This window comes from Anas acuta, chromosome 26, assembly GCF_963932015.1.
Source record: "Anas acuta chromosome 26, bAnaAcu1.1, whole genome shotgun sequence".
In the NCBI taxonomy this organism is placed as follows: Eukaryota; Metazoa; Chordata; class Aves; order Anseriformes; family Anatidae; genus Anas; species Anas acuta.
The window spans coordinates 4,145,910-4,168,149 of NC_089004.1; the positions used below are offsets into that span (position 1 = coordinate 4,145,910).

The 22,240-nt window shown below is 44.9% G+C and overlaps 1 protein-coding gene across 1 annotated transcript in view; it reads left to right on the plus strand.

The window, feature by feature from the left end:
- The window catches only part of INSR (insulin receptor), a 55,232-nt gene that overhangs the window by 623 nt on the left and 32,369 nt on the right, over positions 1 to 22,240 (plus strand). The window contains exon 2 of the mRNA XM_068661427.1: positions 7,768 to 8,319. Coding sequence (XP_068517528.1) covers positions 7,768 to 8,319 — 552 coding nt within the window. The remainder of the gene's footprint in view (positions 1 to 7,767; positions 8,320 to 22,240) is intronic.

Here is a 22,240-nt window from a genome sequence, read left to right on the forward strand (position 1 = left end):
GGGCAGGACGGAGGCTGGAAGGGCTTGGGGCCCCCGCTGGGTGCCCGGGTTGCCGCGGTGTTTACTCACGGGCACGCCGCTCGGCTGCTTCTCCACACGCCGAGGGGGTCAGGGTGCTGCCCCTGCCCGGGCCGCCCTCCTCTGTCAGGGCCTCCCTGGCTCCTGGGGGGGTACAAGAGGCTGTTTGGGGCTCCCCGACGCTTCTCTTTTAAGGCTGGGTTGAAAACGAGCTCCAGTTTCAAGAGGCTCGTAGCGTGGCGAGGCTTCGAGTCGGGAGGGTTTGTCATTAACCGCAGGAATACTTGTAGGTAATCTTCCAAAGCCGTGGGTATTAAAGGGGGATAAAGCTCGAAGGTAGGGATCTGCGCTTAAACAGCGACTTGTAGAACGCGAGGTAGGGATCTAAAGGCGGTGAATTGGAGGTGGCGAGCTCGTGAAATTAATGGCTGATGTGAGTTTAAGCCTTAGGAGCTGCTTTTGATGGGTAATATTGAATAAACTTCCTTAAGAAACTGCTCTAGTGGAAGGTTTTAATGTCAATGATTGCAGTTGCATTTTATTTTTTTTTAATGTGAGGAACATATTTATTTGAAGAGAACTAACTAGATGCTCAAATTGTCTATCCCGTAGCGCATCCCGTAGTCTACCTGTTAGCTTCCCCATCAGAAAAAGGCCACAGCAAGAGAATTGCATCAAGTGCAGACGAGGCAATCCTGGGCATTTCTAAAACGGGGATGATACTGAGGGAATAAAGCGGGGCGTACCTTTGAGACAGCCTCGTTTTTTGCAGCAATCTGACAAGTCACGTATTTCAAAAACACCTAATTCCGACCTCATACAACGCTGTTACATTAGAAGCCTTTAAAAGAGACTGCGGATATGTTTTTAACTAGGGAGGGTAAGTTATAGCTGGCAAGCATGTACAAACCCGCCCATCACCGACAGAGGAATGGAGAAGGTAGTTGACATATAGCACTAATAATAAATCCATACACAACTTTAGTCCAGCAGTTCCTAATTTGAAAACATTATTATTACCACCACGCTGAAGCTTTTTATTTATTTATTTACTTACGTGCTTAAAAGCGTATTCTGCCTCTTTGGTTGCAAGTGTGAATACGATCATAGCTGCTTCATCTGCGTGGTAGGAAAATACGCTCTACAATTTATGGATGGAGAGACAGGAGCGATGTACAGGACATAAAAGCAGCATCCGGGGTGGAATATTTGTGTATCATTCATACAACGCAGACACTTTTCAAAGTATCTTACAGGCTGTTTGGACAGTAAGTTCCTGAATTCAAAAGGTTTTCAGCTACTTTGATGTTTGACTCCATTTTCTGAGAATGATTAGATCACACAGCACCACAGCGTGGATTGCAAACAACACGCTAACGTGGAGGCCTGCATCAGAGTGGCTGGAAGGGTAAATGCATGCACAATAGTTGCATAAGCAAACAAGTTGTTCCCTGAGCAACGGAACTAATGAAGTCTGCTTTCTTGGAGATTTGCGTCCTGCATTCAGTACAAGCGTGCCCCATGATAACGCTGCTCTCCAGTGACAATATTCCCTGAGCTCTGAGCCTAACTGTGATATTTCTTGTGCCACGTGTCTTTTTCTTCCCTTTACTTGTTGCAGACAATGCTAGCATTCGTCTCACATCTGCTAAGAGCCAGGGCAAAAGCAGCGTATGGTGTGTTGAGCAGGCAAGCTGGATGGAGGGTTTATTCACTCTTGAAGCTGTCTTTTGATGGAGATGCTGAAGGTTTTCCTCCTTAACCCATCCCCAGTTTTCATGTGTTTGGGAATCCTGTGTGTGTATGCTCTCTTCCTCTTTTACATTTGGTTTAGTTGGGTTCAGATGTGGCTGAGAGGAGTAGAAGCAAGGGTTAAGGAAAGGAGACCAGACCTGCTCACAGCATGAAGATGCAGACATCTTTTTTAGTTAAGAAAAGCAGGTTTGGCTTTTTTTTTCTTTATCACTGTGTAAACATAATGTAGCTTCTCGAAATAAATCTCACACGTGACTCACACGGCAGTTCATTAGTTGTGGTATTCAGGGTGGGATTCACCTCACCTGGTCTCAGGCATCTATCAAAGGAGCAATATGCATTGGGCTCCTTTTGTAATTAGTAGAAAGCTAATCAATACAGTCACTAGAGGTTAGAGTACGCTTCTTCCTCTTCTAAGCTCTTCACCTGAAGCTGGCCGCTGTACTTGCACGCTGTTGCTGGTGGTGGGAGTTAGGAACCTGTCTGAGCTCTCTGTGCTGATGTTAGGTGGGACTAATTCCAATTTTTTTTTCCTTTAGTAATAGCCTTTTAATGTTATTTTCCTTGGTGTTGTTAATTCTGATTCATTTGGGGTTCTTCTTTCTGCTCCTAAACTCATTAAGAAGCTGGTCTCTTAAGTTTTAATGTTGAGAGACTTGGTCTAGAGTGAAATGTCGCTCCGGGGAGTTTAAAGTAGGAAGAGTGACTGCAGCAGGGCAGTGTCAGAAGCAGGCACTGACCGTGTCCACCAACCATCCCAGCATGTGCCCTTGCTATTTTAGAGAGGCAGTGCATTCATTCTGAATAGCCTACAAAAAACCCACAGGCTTTCTGATCGATTTTGGGGTGGCCGTTTTGTGGAACATAACTTACGTTAATGTTGACAACCGAATCCCCAAATCTGCTGGCAGTGACCTCTGCTCGTCGCTCTGATGGATCTCCCGTGGTCCTGGGATGCTGTCGCTCCAGCACCACCCCTTCCATTATCTTTGCTTGGAAAAACACAGCAGCACGAGCCTTGTTTTCCCCTAATGTTTTGATTTGAATGTGGAGAGCGTGATGTTGTAGTAAACCAGGCGTTAGAGGCAGACTGGGAGGTTATGTATGCTTTTGGCATTAAAGAAAGCAAGCTCCGTGACAGGCTGGCCCTTAGTTCAGGAACACTGGCTTGCGTAGTGAAAGATAACAGCCACCCGAGATGTTATCCGAGCAGGCTGCAGGTTCATAAACAGCCTCGCTTTTGAGTGCATTTCTGAATTTGCTTCGTTGCTCAGCGCCAAGTGACTGAAGTGCAAAACCAAAGCTCAAAAACAAACGTTTTGCTAATAGACAGCTCCTGTTTGTTAAACTATTACTGCACTAGGCTAGAAGCTGGCTTGTGGTCCTTTCTGCTGTCCAGTCCCTTAACAGGATGCTTTCCTCTCTCAATTATCCTAAGAAACACCTAAAAGCCCATTTCCCAGTTTCCTAATGCCTTCCGTGTACAAGTTAGCATTATATAGAATCGCCAAGTTTTTGACTTAATCGGTGAGTGCAATTTTTCCTAAACGATTCCTTTATTCACGTTGGTAGCGAACACTAAAACACACAATTAACTAATGGTTATCTTAAATGGTTTATGTTCCTTCTGTGTAATCCTACATCATCCTGGTCTCGATTGTTCAAGAGCCAGAGCTCTAAAGCAGTGAATCATTAAGGTCTGGTATCCAGCTAGTTTACTATAAACAAGGCTTAAGTTCCAGCTATTCCCTCGGTTAGACTGTATCTCCAGAAGTAACCTCTGACATCAGATCTCCTTTCTTCATTCAGCACTTGAAGGTTGCTACCAAACTAGTTTGTTCGAGAGGCTTGGTTGGCATCCTGGGATTTTTTATTTTTATTTATAAAAAAAAAAAAACCACCACCAAACAAACAAACAAAAAAACTTGCAACTTTTTTCTTGGGCATCTGCTGAAAGTGTCTATAATGATTTTTTTTATTGTTATTATTGTTTTTTAAGTTCCTTTGAATAGCTTAGTAGCTAGGGATGGAGGAGTTTTTCTTCTCTGGCAGTGTCGTGCTGTGCTGCTGGACGCGGAGCCTGTTTCTGCTGAAATGCAGGAATCTGTGTTAGCAGGGCTTTTGCCAGTAGCTTGAACAGGAATAGCATTGGGCCTACTATTAGGGAATCAGACTGAGATTGTTATTTTGCTGATTTCTGTATTTTTTGGACCCAGGTTGTCTGTCTTACAATTGACTCCTCAACTTTGCTCTCCCGGGATCGCACCTGACTAGCCTTTGTACTGAATCACTGACTAATCCCCCCTGCAGAAGAAATACTACTGAGAAAGGCTGTGGAAAGCCACTTACTACTTTGCTTAAAACTGCTTCTCGTTGTCTTGGTAACGATAAATTTATGGGCGACTTCAGCAGCTGCTGCATGAGCAGAAGATGCAAACTGCTGAACAGAATCCAAAATCAGGAAAAGATCGAGGACCCCGCAGCAGAAAAGCAGGGTTTGTTTCAGATAGGGGTAACTCCTTCTCCTGGATGCCCAAGGAATTAAAAATGAGGTTCAGATTCTGTGGTGATACTTATCACTTAAAAACTAAACTGAAGTAGATAACGAAAAATAATTCTTAAATGTAATTTTCTCTGAATGTGGAAAAAGCTGGATAAAGCCCCTTAATCTTTGTAGATTTCCAATCATAGTAGCCTTTTATTCAATTGTTTGTTTCAGAAATGAGCATGTGATTTGATTGAAATTCCTTTTAAGTTTCTCTGCCAGGCTAACGTTGCAGTGTTTGACATCTCCTTCCATGAAAAGGGCTTGGGCAGAAGCTCCCGGTGCTGGAACCCCCTAAGGCCAGCAGACAACGTGCTGGTTTATGACATGCTATTGCTCAGGTTTGAAAGCAGCAGAGTTTGAAGAACTCGGGTCACATCCTGGTTTGTCAGGGCGTGTGGAATCTCCTGTCCAGTCTGTGCTGGCAGCACTGCTCACAAATAATGCTCTCTGTGTGAGAGTTGAGAATTGGCCCAAAATACAAAAATAGTTCTAAAAAGCCAACTGAGCTGATGGACTGTGGATGTGTACTTCCAGCTCTGGTAGATCTATACAATTAATTAACTCTTCAAAATGCTTTGCTGTTTACCCACAAGCATCACCTGCCTCTTTTTAGATTTAGCTTCAGCTAATTTTTTTTTGCTTTCACACACTTTGTGAAAATATTTGTCTGTCTCAGCCTTTGGCTGCCTTCTCTGCGAGCTGCAGTGGGGGGAACGCTGCAGGTGAGGGTAGTTTGTACCCTGCATGGGTGTCTAAATCATGTTTTTGGAGGAGAGAGGAAAGCCTTTGAGCTGCTTTCTTTTCTTTCCTTCTCCATGCTGGGGGCTGAGTGCCTGGGGCAGGGCCGGTTTCTGGTGACTTACCCAATTCCCTTCAGAATGATGATGAAAGACTCGGGTGACTACATGGAGTGTGTAGGTGCTTTTTGTGGCCTTAAGCCATGATAAAAGCCTGGAGCTTTCACTCTCAGAAGTAATTCTTCGGCTGCAGGGTTGAGCTGTATCTTTTTGGCCTGTCCATTTCTGCGAGGTCTGTGATGGAGCAATTGCTCGTGAGTACCACCTCGGTCAGCTTGCTGTTATTTCACCTCTGTGCTTGACAAGCAGTAATTAAGAAACAAGGAGGTGGATTTTGCATTACCAGATAGTTCTAGCTCCATTGGTGACTTGTACATTGAATTTCAATGTTTTTGAGTGTTATTGGTCCTTTCCTGAAGAAGCTACTGGCATAGACGCAGGATTTTTTTGGGAATGATTTAAAATATATATGCATTCTTGATTAAAATTTTTGACCTTAATAGAATATATTCTCCTGGGCAATGAAACACGCAAGTCTTTCAGTAAGAAACAACCCAGGGAGAAGTCCCCGAACCTTCTCTCCTTCCCAGTCTGTGTGTGGCTGGGAATTATTCTGTCCTTCTGCACAGCTTTAGATTTGTTGAAGCTTTTCCATTTGGCACCAGTTGATCAGCAGTGATTATGCTCCCACCAATTGCTCCTTCTTGATTGAATGTCAGGAGCTCGTTAGAAGCTGCAAAGCAGCTAATTGCTTCCCAGCATAGGCAGCTTAAGTTTGGAATAATGTACGAATGTGCTGATTTTACTTGTTACTAAAAAAAAAAATCCTCCTTACGCTGGTGGCATTTCTTCAAGGTTTTTCCTTCCCCCATCAGGGCTGATAATTTATTTGCTTCTTGATCTGAGCCTCAGACATGTAACTTGGAGGTTTGCAGCTCTTGCGGAAAGGCCCAGGTGATGGGGCCGTGTCGCATGCCCCCTCCCTTGGAGATACTCGTCAAAATTGATTAAATTAAATAACAAGAAACCTTCCTTAAACCAAAGCTATTGCTCCCCCAGTTCTTTGATCCCCTGCCTGGGATGGACAACGAGCTTTCTGGTTTGCTTCCCATTTTTCTGTGGTGTTTCTTGCTCCTATGTGGTCTTCAGATTTCCTTCCCCACCTTAGGAACACCCGCGATCCCTGGTGCAGTGTGCGTTAGCTATTTCTTCCAGAAAGAAATTTATGAAACGACTTGGATACGGTGCCAAAAATCCTATTGGGCAATAACATTGCTCCGGATCCTATATTAGTGCTGCCAGTTTTATTTTTTATTGCAGTGGAGCAGATTTCTGAATAATCATTAAGACGTTTGCATAGAATTTATTTTTAACCCGCACAGCAGTGGTCTTTGTACAGCCGGGAGGAGTCAGGCGATTGTAACCATCAAACATCTGGGCATATGTTAATTCTGGAAGCCCTGATTATTGCTGAGTGTGTTCTTGAAGTTTAATTTTATACACAGTGACAAAGAAAAGTAAATGTGCTGGGCTTTTAACTCTCAAGGGGAGTGTGTGTGTGCGGGGGCAAGTCTCTGCTGTAGTCAAAAGAGGACTCCTAAAGTGGATGCAGTCTTAAAATTAAATATTTCCACCTGGGCAGGTGGAAGTAGTTGTCTGGTGTGCTTGTATCACCAGACAGGCTTCCCTTTCCTCTGATGTTCTCCCAGAGCGTTAAGGGCTGGCTGTATCTTTTATGAAATTTGTTTTTCTAAAGGGTTATTGCTGGGGTTTTCATTGTGTTGTGTGGACGTGGTGCTCTAGATTTCCTTACCTGTAATTAGAATTCAAATTTTCCCTATTCAGACTTGTTTCCTTCTGTCCCTACTTTTGCTGCTGCCTGGGTTCGTGTTACCCTGTTTCCCTTCTAACCTAGGCTCCGTATCCTTGTTTGCTCTGCCGGTTCTTTGGGTTACTGGTTCCGTTCAACAAACTGTCCAGGTAGCCAAGGCAGGGAGATTTGCAACCTTTAGAAAATAATAACAAAAAACACAACCCAACAACAAAACGCCTAACCTGAAAAGAATGCTCGGGGCACAAATGACTGGTGTAGTAAATTACTCATCAGCAAAGTCTGGGTGAGAGCCGAGGCTGCATCTTCCATGTGGATTTCCAGTTTTTTCCCTTCCCGAGCACTGCCATTTCCTCCCCATTCTTCTTTTCCTATCTCTTCCCTCCCTGCAACCATTCTAAATTACTCCCTCTAATCCAGTGGCATTAATTGCACAATCTGGGATGAGGTAGGTGTGTCGCTGGCAACTATCTAAAGAAAACAGACTCTGTTGCATGGACACCTCTTACTTTGTAAACGCTGAATGACGTCTGCGGGCTGCTGTTGCCGCTCCAGTCGTGATAGGGGTAATATCCAGCAGCTCAAGATGGCAGAAAAAAAAATTATGAAATACTCTTTCAGTTCATATTTTGTAACCCTATACCAGGGAGCGTTCCCAACAGTGTATTTCTTAACGCTCGAAGCGTGCTTTTATTGAAAAGGCCCTGGCTGTGTGTTCTGAACGTAGCGATATATTATGGCACAGTTGGAAAAATGGGTGTATTTGGAAAACTGTTTTTTTAAAAAATAAGTAAATAGCGTTGTTCTTTGCCTTCCAGTTTGCAGAAGCATGGACATTCGCAACAATCTGACCCGGCTGAACATGCTTGAGAACTGCACTGTGATCGAGGGCCACTTGCAAATATTGCTGATGTTTAAAACCAAGCCTGAAGATTTCCGCGAGCTCAGCTTTCCCAAACTGACTATGATTACAGACTACTTGCTGCTTTTTCGCGTCTACGGCCTGGAGAGCTTAAAGGGACTCTTCCCCAACCTCACTGTGATTCGAGGAACCCATCTGTTCTTTAACTACGCGCTCGTCATTTTTGAGATGGTTCACCTGAAGGAGATCGGCCTCTACAACCTGATGAACATCACTCGAGGTGCCGTGCGGATCGAGAAGAACAACGAATTGTGCTACTTGTCCACCATCGACTGGTCGAGGATTTTGGATTCTGTAGAAGACAACTACATCGTCGCCAACAAGGATGACAAAGAAGAGTGTGGAGATGTGTGTCCGGGCACTGTGAAAGGGAAAAGCAACTGCCCGCCCACCGTGATCAACGGCATTTTCATCGAGCGCTGCTGGACCCACGACCGCTGCCAGAGAGGTGGGTCTGCGGGGCGGTGAGTGATGTGCTTTCAGCATGGGTTTTAACCTCTCAGATCTGTCTGGGAGCTGAGACGTCAGCTGTTAATCACCTGTGTGAATAGTGAGCCCAAAAATGCCGTGTTTCATTTCTCTAGAAAGTCAGGGACCGCCTAGAGCTCCCTGGTTTAGTGCGCTGTGAGTATAGCTGTTATCTTGTGTACTGGTTAGTGGTATTAGTACTTCTGGGGCTTGGCTATGGGATTAAAAGTCCAGGTTGATTGAAAGACGGAAACAAAGCAGCAGGAAAGGTCTTTCAGGAATAAACCTGACTCCGGAAGAGTGCAATTATATTTTTACTGAAACCATCCGGTCATAAAAAGGTGCAAGATAGGTGGATGGGTGAGCAGTGTTTGCACACAGTGAGAAGCTGGAAGTCGAATCGGACTGGAAGAAAAGGAAAAGGAGGAAAAAGAGAGGTCCTGGGCAGTGCCTGCCCATTGCAGGAGTCCTGGGGAGGGAGAAGGAATCGCACTTTCAGGCTTGGGTTTTGGTTCAGAGAAAGAGGTGTGTTCAGAAAGGCAGCTGCTGTCCTAACCCCTGAACCCCAGGTCTGAAACTGTGTTAGGGTTGCTTTTAATTTCATACAGATTTGTTTTTTCCAAGCTTGGAGCCGACCTTAAGTTTAGTTTTAATTATATATTTGCTTTGATTTATGTTATGACTGACGGGGAGCAAAGTGAATTGAGGTAAAACTGACACATTCAGAGCTGTCTGTCTTGGAGGTAGTGCATCCAAATGAAGCAGTGTGTCCTAAGACGAAATTAGGAAACTTGCGGGCTGGAGAGCATTTCTTGCCAAGCTTTAAAGGGCAACTCTGAGTGCTAAGTGCCAAATTTGAGAAGGAATTCCTAGCAGTATGCATACGCTAATGAAATTAATGTGGTTTCCCCTCTGCTACTCCTCACCCCAAATTGTCTAGCTTCCTTTTAAAGAAAGTGGTTATTTTTTATTGCCGGAATAACAGGGTATGAGCAAGAACATGCAGGAGTGTATGTGTGTTTCTTTTTTTAAATGAAAACTCAGGTTATAAAGCACTTTAGTTTCTAAACTCTTCTGGTGTGCAGTTATTATCAGCACCGAAACCTGGTTTCTTACACGTTCCTGTTTTGCAGTTTCTACTATTTCATGGGGTTAAAGACCTAACTGAAACGTTTTCTGTGGCTGGACCATTCATAATGTCCCTCATTCCTGTGAATCTTCTGGGGCTGTGCTACAGCAGACTGGAATGTATGGTTTCTCTCCTTTATGTGACTGCCTATTTCCACGAAACCTGTAGGAATGTAATATTTTACCTTAGGGGCAGAAATCTCAGCTCCTCAGCCTCTCACACAAATTCAGCTAAATTTATCGGAGGATACCGTACGTGATCATGCACTTAGGTACCTAAAGAAGCCAGCCTAATAAATCCGTTCGACTTGAATTTGAAATTTGAATTCGGAAACGATTTCAGAAGAAATTCTATGCAAATTCTCCATCTGGTTTTCTGTGTTCCTTTTGAGAAAATGTAGAGAAGCCGGGCTCCTGCATACTTTGGCTGTAACTGATGTGCATTTTCAAAAGCACTTCACTCCTACTTAGCTTTGTTTTGAATGCTAAGCTTTGTGCTTTCATTGGTAGCTGGTGTTCTCAACGAGATGGTATCTGCATTACATTGTGCCTGGTGACACCTGCCTCTATACCTCAGAAGCTATTTTAACTGTTCTTCGGTACTCTTTTAGATGTGTTAGCCTTTTTTTGACGGTTTTAGACTTCCAGTACACGCACTCTAGTAGCTATGGGAGAGATCGGGGCATTTATTTAGTGTATCTGTTAGTGGAATCGCTGCCTTCTCTGTTCTTTTGCCAGCCCTAACGTATCCTTAGCATGTGTAATTGTTTTGTCAAGATTATTATAAGCTTGTGTGAATTGTACTTTGGCTTTCCTTTGCCTGAAGAGCTCAGAGTAACACCCAGCACTGAGGGTATTAATGTCAGGAAGTCTTTCCCTCTGCATTTACGCAGCTTATCCGGGAATCTTCTGCAGCTAATGCTGTCTCGTTGAGCGTGCTGAAGTCTCACATCATTTGGGTTTTTAAGTATTTTCCCCTCTTCTTTTTTAGCTGCTTTTTTTTTTTTTTTCAGTGGTGGGATGAAATGCAGAAGTTTCAGTATAATTTTCTGGGGGGAAGTTGGGTTTTGTTTGTTTTAGCGCAGGTTTTTGATGTTTGTGTTCATGCACTGTTCACAGAACTTAGCATAAAACCTCAGTTTTGTAGTTTTCTATTTTCCTTCTCCGGATGGGAAGTTGTTGAGGTCTAAACACCAAAGGCTGATAGCCCTGCGTGATAGTTCTGCCCTGGGACTGTGGACTGTGATATTTTGCTGTTCTGTCTGCCAGAAAAACACTTCAGGAATACTCAACTACTGCTTGTTTTGATGCTACAGAATGTGTGTCAGTTCAACGGGGAAAGGTCCCAAGTTGGCAAGCTTTGCCAGCCCGCTAAATCTACTTTGCCAGCCTTTGAATCTTGCTGGAGAAACGAGGGAGATGAGCAGGAACCTCGTGAGGACGTGCGTGAAGGTCGGAGGACGGCACCGTGCAGAAACTGAACATGATGGGAGGGAGGTGGGAATGGTCAGGACCAAAGGGGGTCCCCTGGTGTCCCTCATGCCTTCCACACCCTTCCCTGGCCCTTTTGTGCCTGCTGCCCATGGCCACTTGGGTGCCATCCCCACCACATCTCACGCTGAGCATGCGTCTTTGGTATTTCTGTCTTTTAATCAGCACAGAGATCCCAGTTGACTCCAAAACTAACTTTCAGTTACAGCGTGTAATTATCTCGGAGGCACACTTCCAAGTCTCTGAATCATACTTGCAGCTCGAACTCCAGCCCAGAATTTTTTTTCAGTTGGTGATAACGCGTTGAAGACAACAAAGTGAAGATCTTCTTACAGACCTTAGAGCTAAGGTTGTGTATGAAGCCAGTCGGGAGGAACTGAAATGATTTGTGGGCAGCCGTGTGCTTTGAAACAGCAAACTCGTGATGCTGAGGAATCTCTGTCTGAGTATGAAGACGTGTAGGTGGATATACCAAAAATCGAGATTGGTTAGGATGTGTTTCCTGCAAGCTTTCCTTTCCTTTTTTCAAAATCACTTGTCTTGGTGTGAGAAGCAAGTCAGTTCAGCTAAGGCCAACTCACGTTGTATTTTGGGTAGGAAGGGAGAGAAATATGTAGTCTGTTTGGAATTTGGGTCTAGCCTTGTGCTGTTTATGGCAGCCAAGGGCTGTGCCTATTCTGGAGGTTTTGTACCTTTTCAGCCCACGTTTTTGTAAGGCCTTTTTATATATACATACTCTTATTTTCATTGCCATAAAAATGTAGTTCTTAGTTCAGCGCAGCATGTTCATGCAGAGAGCGCCGTTGCTGAAGAATTCAGACAACAAAAATGCTGGAAATGCCACGTCCTAGACCTCAGTTCAGATTTGCCAAACATGATTTTCATATTTTGCATTTTTTTCCACGTGTTTTTTTTTTATAATGTAATAAAAATGCTATATGTCTGTCACTCCACTTGCGGAAGGAACAATTCCCTGTGAAATAGGATTTCCTGCCAATTCTCTCTGCAGTCAGTCTTCCCTGTCCATACGTAATTCGAAGCAGTCTGATGTTTTCGACAGTCTCATTGTAAAAGCAATTCAGCCTTTAACTTGCGTGTCGGGTCATCTAGAGGTAGAGTAAGGTGGTAGGAAGGAAAAATGGAATGGCCAAATAAAAATTAACAGGAAAGCAATCTGTAATATCAGCCAGTCCCTTGGTGACTACCGAAGGGCCGCATTCCTGGGATATAAGGACAAATATCTGAAATACAAGCAGTGAAAATCAAGTTCTCCTGTTCATTCCGAATGAAACCTTTGCAGGATTCTTTTATCTTTGTGGTCTCGGGACTTCATGCTAAGTAGGAATTTGAGTTACGAAGAGTGTGGGGGGGCCACTTCAGGTTTGTACGTAGACTCTTTCTTCAAACTATTGCTTTATGTGATTAAAAACAAAAGTTATCTCTCTCAATCGGTGTAATCACAAATTTGCAAAATATTAACCTCATTAAAAGGAAGGGGAAGGTAAATAAAACCATTTGGGCCAGTTGAAGAGGATAAAATAGAGTAGGTAGTAGTGATAACAGTCTGGAGTAATTGGCATGCAAAGGAGCTGCTAAAGAAAGGCACTGTATGAAAATAATGATGCTTGTCTGGATTTTTTTATGGTGTGTAAGCAGGTCTGGAGACTGGGGTTACAGCCGAATCTCTTTCCTTTTCCTGTGACCTGTCCAGGCAAAATAATGGGACAGGTAGGGGACAGGTAAGGATCTGAAGACTTGCTTTAGTAGCCTGCTTTGTTTCCTAGTACAAACAACACAACAAAGCACTCAGAAAAACGTTGCTCAGCCTGAAGTGTTTTTCAACTGCTGTGAAACAGCTTTTAAAGAGACTGGTGCCAGAAGAAATCCTGCAATGATGAACATCTTCAAGGCAGATTTGAATAATAAAGTTCAGAGGTGTGTGTGGGAAACGTTTTGTGATGTTTACTTAGGTAGAAATACTACTTAGCAACAGCTTCCTGTAATTTTTATGTGCTGGGAATTTCGGTAACCATAAGCTGAGCTTTATTACCTTTGTATGGGAAAGGGGTCTCGAAGCACTGCACAGACTTAGCCAACCTCAAGGGCAAGATATTTTTAAAGCTTCAAACACAAAGAAATTTTTCCAGTTGCTACCACATGAAGTGGAAGTGCTCTTTTTATTTGGAGATCTGATAAGACCTGCCTCTTTTTTTCCTTCCCAGCTCTGACAAATGCCAGATGGAAGTTGACACCCGATAATCTCACTGGGGCGTCTGTTCCGAACCTTGCCAAGCGACAGCTTTATTGAGTGCGTGTAGCGCTTGTGGTCGAGGCTATTGTGATGCTTGCAAACGGCTGGACATCCTAAACTAACTCACTTCAGCTTATAAAGAGTAGTTGAGACATTTACGGTGCTTGGTGGTGCGATACAGCCTGTGGAATTGGGAAGAAGGGGTGAAAGAGTCCACACCAATGGCTATTTAAGAGTATACTACCTACTTAAAATAAGGAGCAGAACTTGGTGATGTGAAGAAGACCCTAGTTTGGTTTTTTGCTTTAACAGCATGCTGACCTGGGCTGACACAAGGCTGTAGGGTTTAAATACTTAATGTTTCAGCATGCTATTAAGTCCCCATGTATGCAGCTCCCATGGTCCCCCCACGTTGGTGTTTCTTGGGCTTCTTCACTGCTGCACCTTCACTTAAACACAGGGGTTAATGGTTTCCTTCTCCCCCTTATCCACAACCAGCACTTCAAACAGAAGCCATGGTTTGATCCCTTCTGTCTTCAGAGCACTTGGATGAGGACTAATTCCCAACTCGCCCAACAGTTAATGGCAGTAAATAGAGATAAATTGCTCCAAAGTTAGCAATTTCTGTATGGACACCTTGTCCAGGTGAACGTGTTTGATCAGCTGAAAAGGAGAATGAGGTATTATGCCCATAAAATGGGAGAAACGTTTATCTTGTTTGGTTTGAGCTGTGATTTTAATTCTTTTTTCCTTCACCCCTTCCCCAAAGCTCTTGCTGTAAGCTGCTGTCCAGGCTGTGGAGGAGTTTAACATGCAGGAGCATGGAAGATGCTCTGAGTTGGGATCACTGCTCAGGCTTCAGTGGCAACCCAATGTCAACTACTCGCCATTTCCAGGGCTGGCATGCCACGGGTACTTCAGCTAGAATTCTTATTTTTCCCACTTCAAGGACAGATCCAAGTTACTGTGTTTCCCTTAAACAAGGGAACCTGCATTAGCCCATGTTAGACAAAATAGAGCGGGCTGACTACGCTTGGCAGACGCGTTTGTCGGAAAATGCTGTTGTCTGGGCATGGATGTAGAGGCAGGAAGTCAGAGAATGATTAAAAAAACAAACCTGAGCAATGGGGTTAACTGGTGTTAGTAATGCATGAATGGGAGCGCTGCAAATGGTTCACCCAGAGTGATGTGTTTGCCTGGGGAGGAGGAGATTGTTTCATTCAGAGCAAATCCTAGTGACTGCTGGGGTGCTCTGGTGTGGTAAGTCGAGATAAGGAACTGGCTGGTTTATATATCCTGTACGTTTCCCTCTGCTCACCCCTCTTAATGAAGGCAGAGCAATGACTCTTTATTTTAAATCTTAAAAAATTTGAATGAAGAGTAAAAGTATTTTAAATGAAAATACAATTCTGGTGCCTCTTCCCAGGTTTTGTCAAATAGAGCAGCGTAAATTCAAGATACGTGTGATTTCATAGCGTTCTTACATTGTATGATAAAAGGCCTTCTTGTAGAAGGCCTCGAAAGGATTGTGAACTGCTCGAGTCCCTACAAAGACGTATATTCAGGGTGTGCAAGGAGACCAACCGAAACATGCCACTTGGCAAAGCTCTGCAACATCTTTCTCTATCGGGAGTTGTATCTGACAGGGATGGCCACTGTAAATACACCTTGTGTTTAACCCCTCCACTGCACATACACCTGGGGTTATTTTTTTTGGGGGGGGTGTGACCACTGCAAAGATTATTTCTAGCTGAAAGGTTGGTGACTTTGGGACCTCTGATTAATGACAGATGCTGTGAATAACTGTCTGTGTCCTGAGGAAGCGGCTCTCACCCTTCTCTGTCTCTAACAATAGCTGGTGAAAAGTTCAACGATCACGCTTCCCAATTATATCCTATAATTGTGTGCGAGTTCCTATTGGAGGGACGTGAATGAACTTGCTGGGATGTTTATGCTTCTTAATTAGGGCTGCTGGTTAGCTGGGAAAGGGAAAAAAAAAAAAAAATAGGTTGGGTAGCGGGAAGCTGGGGGGGGCACGGGCTGCGCTCGACCTGGCAGCGGGGCTGAGCTGCTCGCGGCGTGCCTGCAGTTATTTCGGTCGCTGCTTTGATCCAAAGTTTGCGGCTGGCCTTGCGTAAGCGCACGAAGCAGCGCTCCGGGGCTCGGTCACTGAAATAAATGCTGGGGATTGCAGCTGCGTGCGTTCATAACCTTTATCTGGCCGTGGTTAGGTGAGGGGACCGGGGGGCGCTGCGCCGGCTGGGCTGGCGTTGTCGGAGAGTTGGCGGCGTTGCTTTTATTTTGGCTTGGGAAATTTCAAACAAACAGAGAATTAACTTTGGCTTTGCGGAGCGCTCGAATGTTGGCTGAGCGAGCGTAATGTTTTCGTTTGAGTCTGGCTTCCCCGTGAATCTGTATTTAAATGAACTGAAAACAGCAGCGCAGCGCCCTTGGCACCTGTTCGTGTCCAGAAAATTTTCTGACGTGGAATTTCCCTCTCTCTTCTCCAAAATACGGCCAGAATCGCTGCGGAGGAGAAGGACCAGGGCTGGGCAAGCTGATGCTCTTGTATATGAACAAGGAGCCTCTGGCTCAGCACCCTGGGTGAATTCCTTCGCTGGCGATCGTGCTCAGGTATGGCCCTGACCAGAGGCTGCCTCTGGAGCACGTCGGGGTCAGAGGCTCTGAGGATGAGGGAGTTTTGCAGGAACTCCCAGAAGAGAGATGGAAAGAAAGTCTGGTTAGAATAGAACAGCGTTGGGCAGAACGCTAGGATTCATTTTCTTGGTGCTTTTCTTTTTAAAGGGCTCAGGGTGTACCTGGTTTCTCTGGCATCACTTCAGAGCTCTCAAGAAAAAATAAATGTGATTTTGATCTTGTGGATCAGGTTAGAAGTGCCCTTTTTCAGGATGTCAAGAAATACTGCTCCATTGTAATGGTAAATCGGGCATTTTCAGCCTTCCCAGACATCAGCTACCACGCTGCAAGTGCTGAAGCACTGGCAGGTGCCGGGCAGTTGAGCTCCTAACTTTTATAAGCCTTGGTCATATGCAAACGTAATGAGGGTGACAGGTATTTAACAAGGTCAGTCTGATTAACCTATGTGGTGGAGATCAGAAGGTTTCTAAGATCTTCTTAGTCAAGGAAGGGAAATTACATTGATCTGGTCATAGGACAGCTCCAATTATTTGTTTCCTGTGTAATTTGAAGGTTTCTGGAGATGTGCAAAGCTTATTGCAGGTCACCTGGGACTCCCACCGAGTTGCTGTTGCTGCTGGGATGTGGCCACGCTGCAATTTCGGGGCCCTGACACGATGAGCTGCACACGAGCTCAGGTTACAGGGACCGATGGCTTTTAAGTCAATGCACAGAGTTAAGGGAATGCAGGTAGCAAGCTCCTCGTTCTCATGTAGTGCTTTTTGCAAAGCAGATTGGGGCAGGGAGGGAGGAGGTTGCTCCATTTGTGAATCTAGAACTGCCTCATAATGCCAACTTTCTGCAATCAAGAACGTATGTAAGGAATGCTTGCACTCAGAGGTGGGCCTGGACCCTGTTGCACCATTAAAGACACAGCTGGAAAATCTTACAATCATGGAGGAAGCTCTAGCAGGGTGTTGGGTTTCCTAAGAATAAGGCACATGCAAGTCAGCAGACCTCACAGGATAACAAGGACAACAGAGATGTGGTAACCAAGCATTCTTCTGTTAGCTTTGTAGATTTTGTTAGGCATCCACATTGTGTCACAGCAGTGCAAGGATTTTAATATTTCATAAGCAATAAAGCTATTCATTAAAATTTGAGTATCAGACAAATGCTTCCTATCTGTTCCACAAAAACAATCGGTCGTAGTCCATGGGTAATGAAAACATAAAGGCGGTGACTTAAGAAAAACAAATGGGGCTGCTTTTTCCTGGTCTTCAATTTTTTTCTGAACGTCATCTTTCTGAAATAAGGCTGATTGCGCTGGATGTGTTTACACAGCTTCGGCTCGGGATGAATGAGTCCAAGAGTTCCCTTCTAAGTACCCCTCAAAAGCTCCCGAAAGCCAGGGAGGAAATGGAGCTCCTCACTGTGATGTCTGACCGTCTCAGCCGGTGGAGCCTTAACGTGGCTTAAAGGAATAAGGCTTTTGTTTTAAAGCAGTTTGCTGAGCTTTAAATTTTTAACACCGTTTCTCTGTTCGTTCAGTTCTGTGGATTTTAGACTTGGCGGATCTGTGCGTGGTGTGTGTTTCTGGCAGAACTGAAAGCCTAATGTGCAGTGGCTGTCATGCTGGAAGACTTAATGAAAAAGCAGTTATGTGGAAACCAGTGATTTATCTGAAACAACTTCTTCACCTCATTGGCAGGTTTCTACAGCTATTAAATTAGCAAAAGCCCGTGAGAGAAGAGAAATGTCATGTATGGATCACCATTTCCTTAGGCTTCTCTTCCACACTACAATAACGTTATCTCTGTTGCTGTTTAAATAATTTGTACAGTGTTTGGCTGCTCTCTCAGCGCTTAGAGATCACATTTCTGTGGCTAGATACAAAACTACTCGATAAACCTATTAGGATGAGATACCTTTATCAAGCATCAGGTTTTGTTTTGAGGAATATGAAACGCTCCCCTGCGAGCCTGTGGATTTGGTGGGGGCGATGAGAAAAATGTCCCCAGGTCTGAGTGGCTCTGCAGGAGGAGGAACTGCATCTCTGTTCTTGTTGAGCAGCGTGGGGAAAAGCATGTTGTTTTTCCACATGCTCACTTCTGCGATAACAAAAAACTCCAGATTGTGTTTTTTAAACAAGCTTCAGGTCTCCCCGTGCTCAGATTCGCCGGTGACTATCCATTACAGCAACACGTTCACCCACCCAAAGCCTAATTTGAAGTGGCATGGTTTCAAACACAAGCCTTGCTTTGATACCGCAGGGGAGCGAACGGGACTGAGCAATAAACCAAGTGCTCGCTCTGCACCAAGTGTTTTGCAGAGGATCGTGTGCTGGAGGTGGACTTTGACACCGCCGGTCTCCTCTCGGCGCTGTTGTTGGCCGTTTGGGTGGTTCTGTGCAATTTGCTTCCCCTGTCCGGGCCTCAATGTTTGTCTGTAAAATGGAGCCGGTCGCACGGACCTGCTGACGAGTGAGGTTTCAATAAAGCTCAAAAAATAAATATGGAAAAAAAATAAATACGGTGAATGCAGGAAGCGCCTCGAGGCGAAAATTTATCTGGAGATCTTTAAGAACATTTTAGACAAACAGCTGTCAGAAATGTCGTAGGTAAAGTATTTGATCTGTCCCCGGACAGGTGGATGGGCTGGGTGGCATCTCGAAAAGTTCTTCGGCTCCGTTCCAGTTGAAGATTGCTTGCGAGGATGGCTGCTCCGTGCTGCGATTCGAAACCCTCCCTGCTTAGCTTGAGAAAAAGACTCTTTGTCTCTGGGGAAACCGATAGGGCTTCAGGTTTTGTGCAGGAGAGTCCCACGTTGTCATCCCAAAAGAGCAAACTCGTTAGTATAGTGCTTTTTCAGAGGATTATATCCATTGTGGGATTATTTCCATATGTTTTTTTTTCCCCTTGCAGTAATTACCCCATTTAGGGGTCGGCAGGTATCAAGGCTCAACGCTAAGGGTATCAAGCAGATCAGCTCTGAATGGTCTTAATTACTCCAAAATGGACAGTGCTGATGGTAACGGGTGGTCAGACTGTATGGCCGCTGCCGTGCTGGTAAACATCCCCGAGGCTGCAGCTTCTTGGCAGGGGTGGCACGGGGTGGGCAGGAGCCTGCACAGCTCATGTTGTGCGGGCAGATCTTGTTTCTCCCTGTGCTCAGTGAAGTTGAGCTGGCTGATAATGAGACTTGTGCTACTACCGTGCTTCCTCGTTACTGAACAAAGTGAGTGCGGTGATGGTCAGCCTTATTTTAAGAATTTACAGTGTCAGAGGCATGGAATAAACCAGAATTATCAAGGTTCTGACCGTTGGAACCGGTTACAATTATGAAAGAACGATTGAGAATCTGATCCAACTGCAGATGATGTAGTTCCCCCGCTGTTCTCCTGTCGTTATTGGGGGTGGCACAACTAGTTTGGGATTAAATTCCTTCAGATTACAATTTTCCCTTGCATAATTTATAAGTAGAAATAGAGTAAAGGCCTCTAAGGTAGGCTTGTGCAATATAGTTTGTTTCTTTTTACCAATCTCTGGTCTTTTGTTCTTCCTTACGCTTGTATTTGTCTGACGTTTTGTCTCTTTTATTGTTTCTTTTTGGGACTTTGATTAGAGAAGCAGGGTGATGTGGCAGGGTGTGTATCCTGGAGATCAAAAACCACAGGGAACGCTTGCAATGAGAAGTCATCGGGTGGATGTGTGTCTGGATGGAGCTGAGCTGGGTAGCGGGTGTGGGGCCGCATATTATTTTACACTGAATTATTTGGAAGTAGGCATTCCTGGTACACCGAAGATGACAAGGGCAAGTAGTAAATAAAAATATATTTCAGAGAGAGGTCTCAACTGCTTGGCTCTGGGGCTGCAAGCAACCAGGATCTATTTCAGTGCTAAGTAAATTCTTATACCTAGAAATAAACTGCGGAGAGCATACTTAGAGCTTTGGGCAGAGGGAGAGGGGTGTGTAGATTAGTGTACAGGAGTTGGTGTGGCCAAAAGGACTACAGTAGGTGAAAGAACGTTACATGGGCACATACAATCTGTGTGTTTGATACCAATATACCCAGGAATGAGAAGCTGCAAACGTTTTTCCTTTTCCACAGTTCAAGTGTGATTTTTAAAAAAAAAAATAGCCATAGGTCCAGTGAAAACCATGAAACCTATTAGTGGAAAAATACTTTACAATACTTAGTTTTGGATGTATGGATGTGGGGAATAAATCTGATAACAGGGCCTTCAGCTTGGGAGTTAAAGTGGAGAAAACCAAGCTAGGAACAAAGCTCGCTTTCAGCACTGCTTGTTCTGTAAAACAGTTAAAGCAAAAGCTTGTGGTCAGCTTCTTGTCACTGAAATCATTTAAATCAGGACCAGATAACTTTCTAAAATTGATCAGCCAAGTGGAAGTTGAATCTGTTGGCAATAAACAGGCATCCAGAGCAAGCGACCAGAGAGGTCCTCTGGTTGGAAATGTGTCTGCTGCGCCTGGGTAGCGAGCGCAGGCATCTGTGGGTCTGTCTGACAGGTCTGAGCGCTCACCAAGAAGCAGCAATTGGGAATTGTCTGCCCCAGAAGGATTTGTGTTAGCCCTTTGGCAACCCCTCCTGCGTGCTGGCTGCTCCCCGGGGGTGTAACTGCGGCGCTTCCATCCCCGGCAGGGCAGGGCGCTGGCTGCTCCAGGCACCCAGCCTGTCCCTGCTGCTGCCTCCAGCAGTCCTGGCGAGGAGCAAAGCCCTTTCCCCTCGGAGTGCATGCAGTGGGACAGAGCCCGGCATTGTAATCAGCTCCCTGCTGCAGCCGTTCCCTGCCCAGCGTGTGTTTGGGCAGCGTGCTGAGCCACCGAACACTAGGATGGGTTATGCCTCCTGGTGAGTTAAAGGAAAAAAAGTCTGGGCAGCAGTGCTCATTAGCTGTGCTTCATGGCAGCATTTAGCTTCCAAATGCTTCTCTGTACAACTAGCCTCAGGTGGTGCTTCACCCTTCCCTCCTCATCCAGCTCCCTGGCTTTCTGGGTGGTGGAAGGGGGGCATCTGGATCACATTTTGTTCCTCTCTCTGGCTCCCTTGCAGTACCTTCATCCCCAAACACAAATTCAGCTTCAGTACTGATGTTTACAGTTGGTGAGTATGCCATGGAATCTGTCCAGATTAAAATCTTAACCTCTGTCTGACATTTCTGTGTAGATCATTAGTTATCAGCTTAATCTCCTTGTGGTTAATCTTATACTTCCGCCCGTTCCATTACCTTTCTCAGTCATGGACAGCTCCGCTTCCCTGTTTGCTGTAAACTCTATGTCCTTTTCAGTATGGATTTGCTCTTATTTTGTGTCTGGGTTACACTTTATACATCTTTCCACATAACATACCTCAGACGCAATCTTCCTTATCCCCACAGAGCCGAATGTGTCAGCTTAGCTTTCATTCTTTCCTGCCTTGTTTACTACAACATCCTTCTCTGTGGCCTTGAGAAAAGCAATTTTATTCCTCTCTTATCTTTTCAGAAAGCAAAGGTTATACTTTTCGCCTCGTGCTTTGATCGTATCGCTCCTTATTTTCAGGAAAAGGTTTGTAGGTAGAAGTAACAGCTCGTGTTAGACCTACATTTGGAAAAACAAGATGTCCTTAGACCATCACTAGACAGGGAAGTGCTTCTGCGAGTCTTCATTTGTCTCCATTTCTCAGAACGTAAGATACAAACGTCTGTGCTAGTTCTTTGTGGTTTGTCCTCATTCAGCATCTTCTCATCCAGCACTAGGGTGCTGACATCTCAGCCTGGTCATCCCACGATGACAGTCAGGAAATAAATCAACCTGATGAGAAGCTTGCCCCCAGCACCACGCTGATGAACGGGGAGTTGGTGCACATCCTGCTGGGGCAGGGAGTTCAAAATAAAGTACAGGTGGAGAATTTATGCTCAGTGAGACTCAATTACACTCATGTTTAGGACATCTGTGGCTGCCTGGATCGCTTTGCTGTGATTCTCTGGGGTCTTCTGGGATCGCAGTGTGAGGGAGCAGGTTTGTCAGGGGAGTAGGTTAGAGTGAACAGGGATGTTTGTAAGATGCTGGATGTCGGAAAGAGTAATACATGGTTAAATATTAACAGGGAGCTCTCATGAGGCTCCCAGGTGGCGTGTCAACCATTGACCGATAAAAGCTAATCCTTAGGCTGTAAATATGGATTGCAATTTCAAGAACGACAACAACAACAACAAAGCCACCCTGATAGCTGCGAGTAAAACGGTGAGCAAAGCTGGACAGAACACTTCCCCCAATTCCCCTTATAGATTCTGGGTTTGGGCTGAATTGCAAACCCTCTGATCTGACGTGCAGATCAAGTGTGAGGTGGCTGATGTCCAGACCACCACAGAATTAGCTGTTCCTTCCAAAT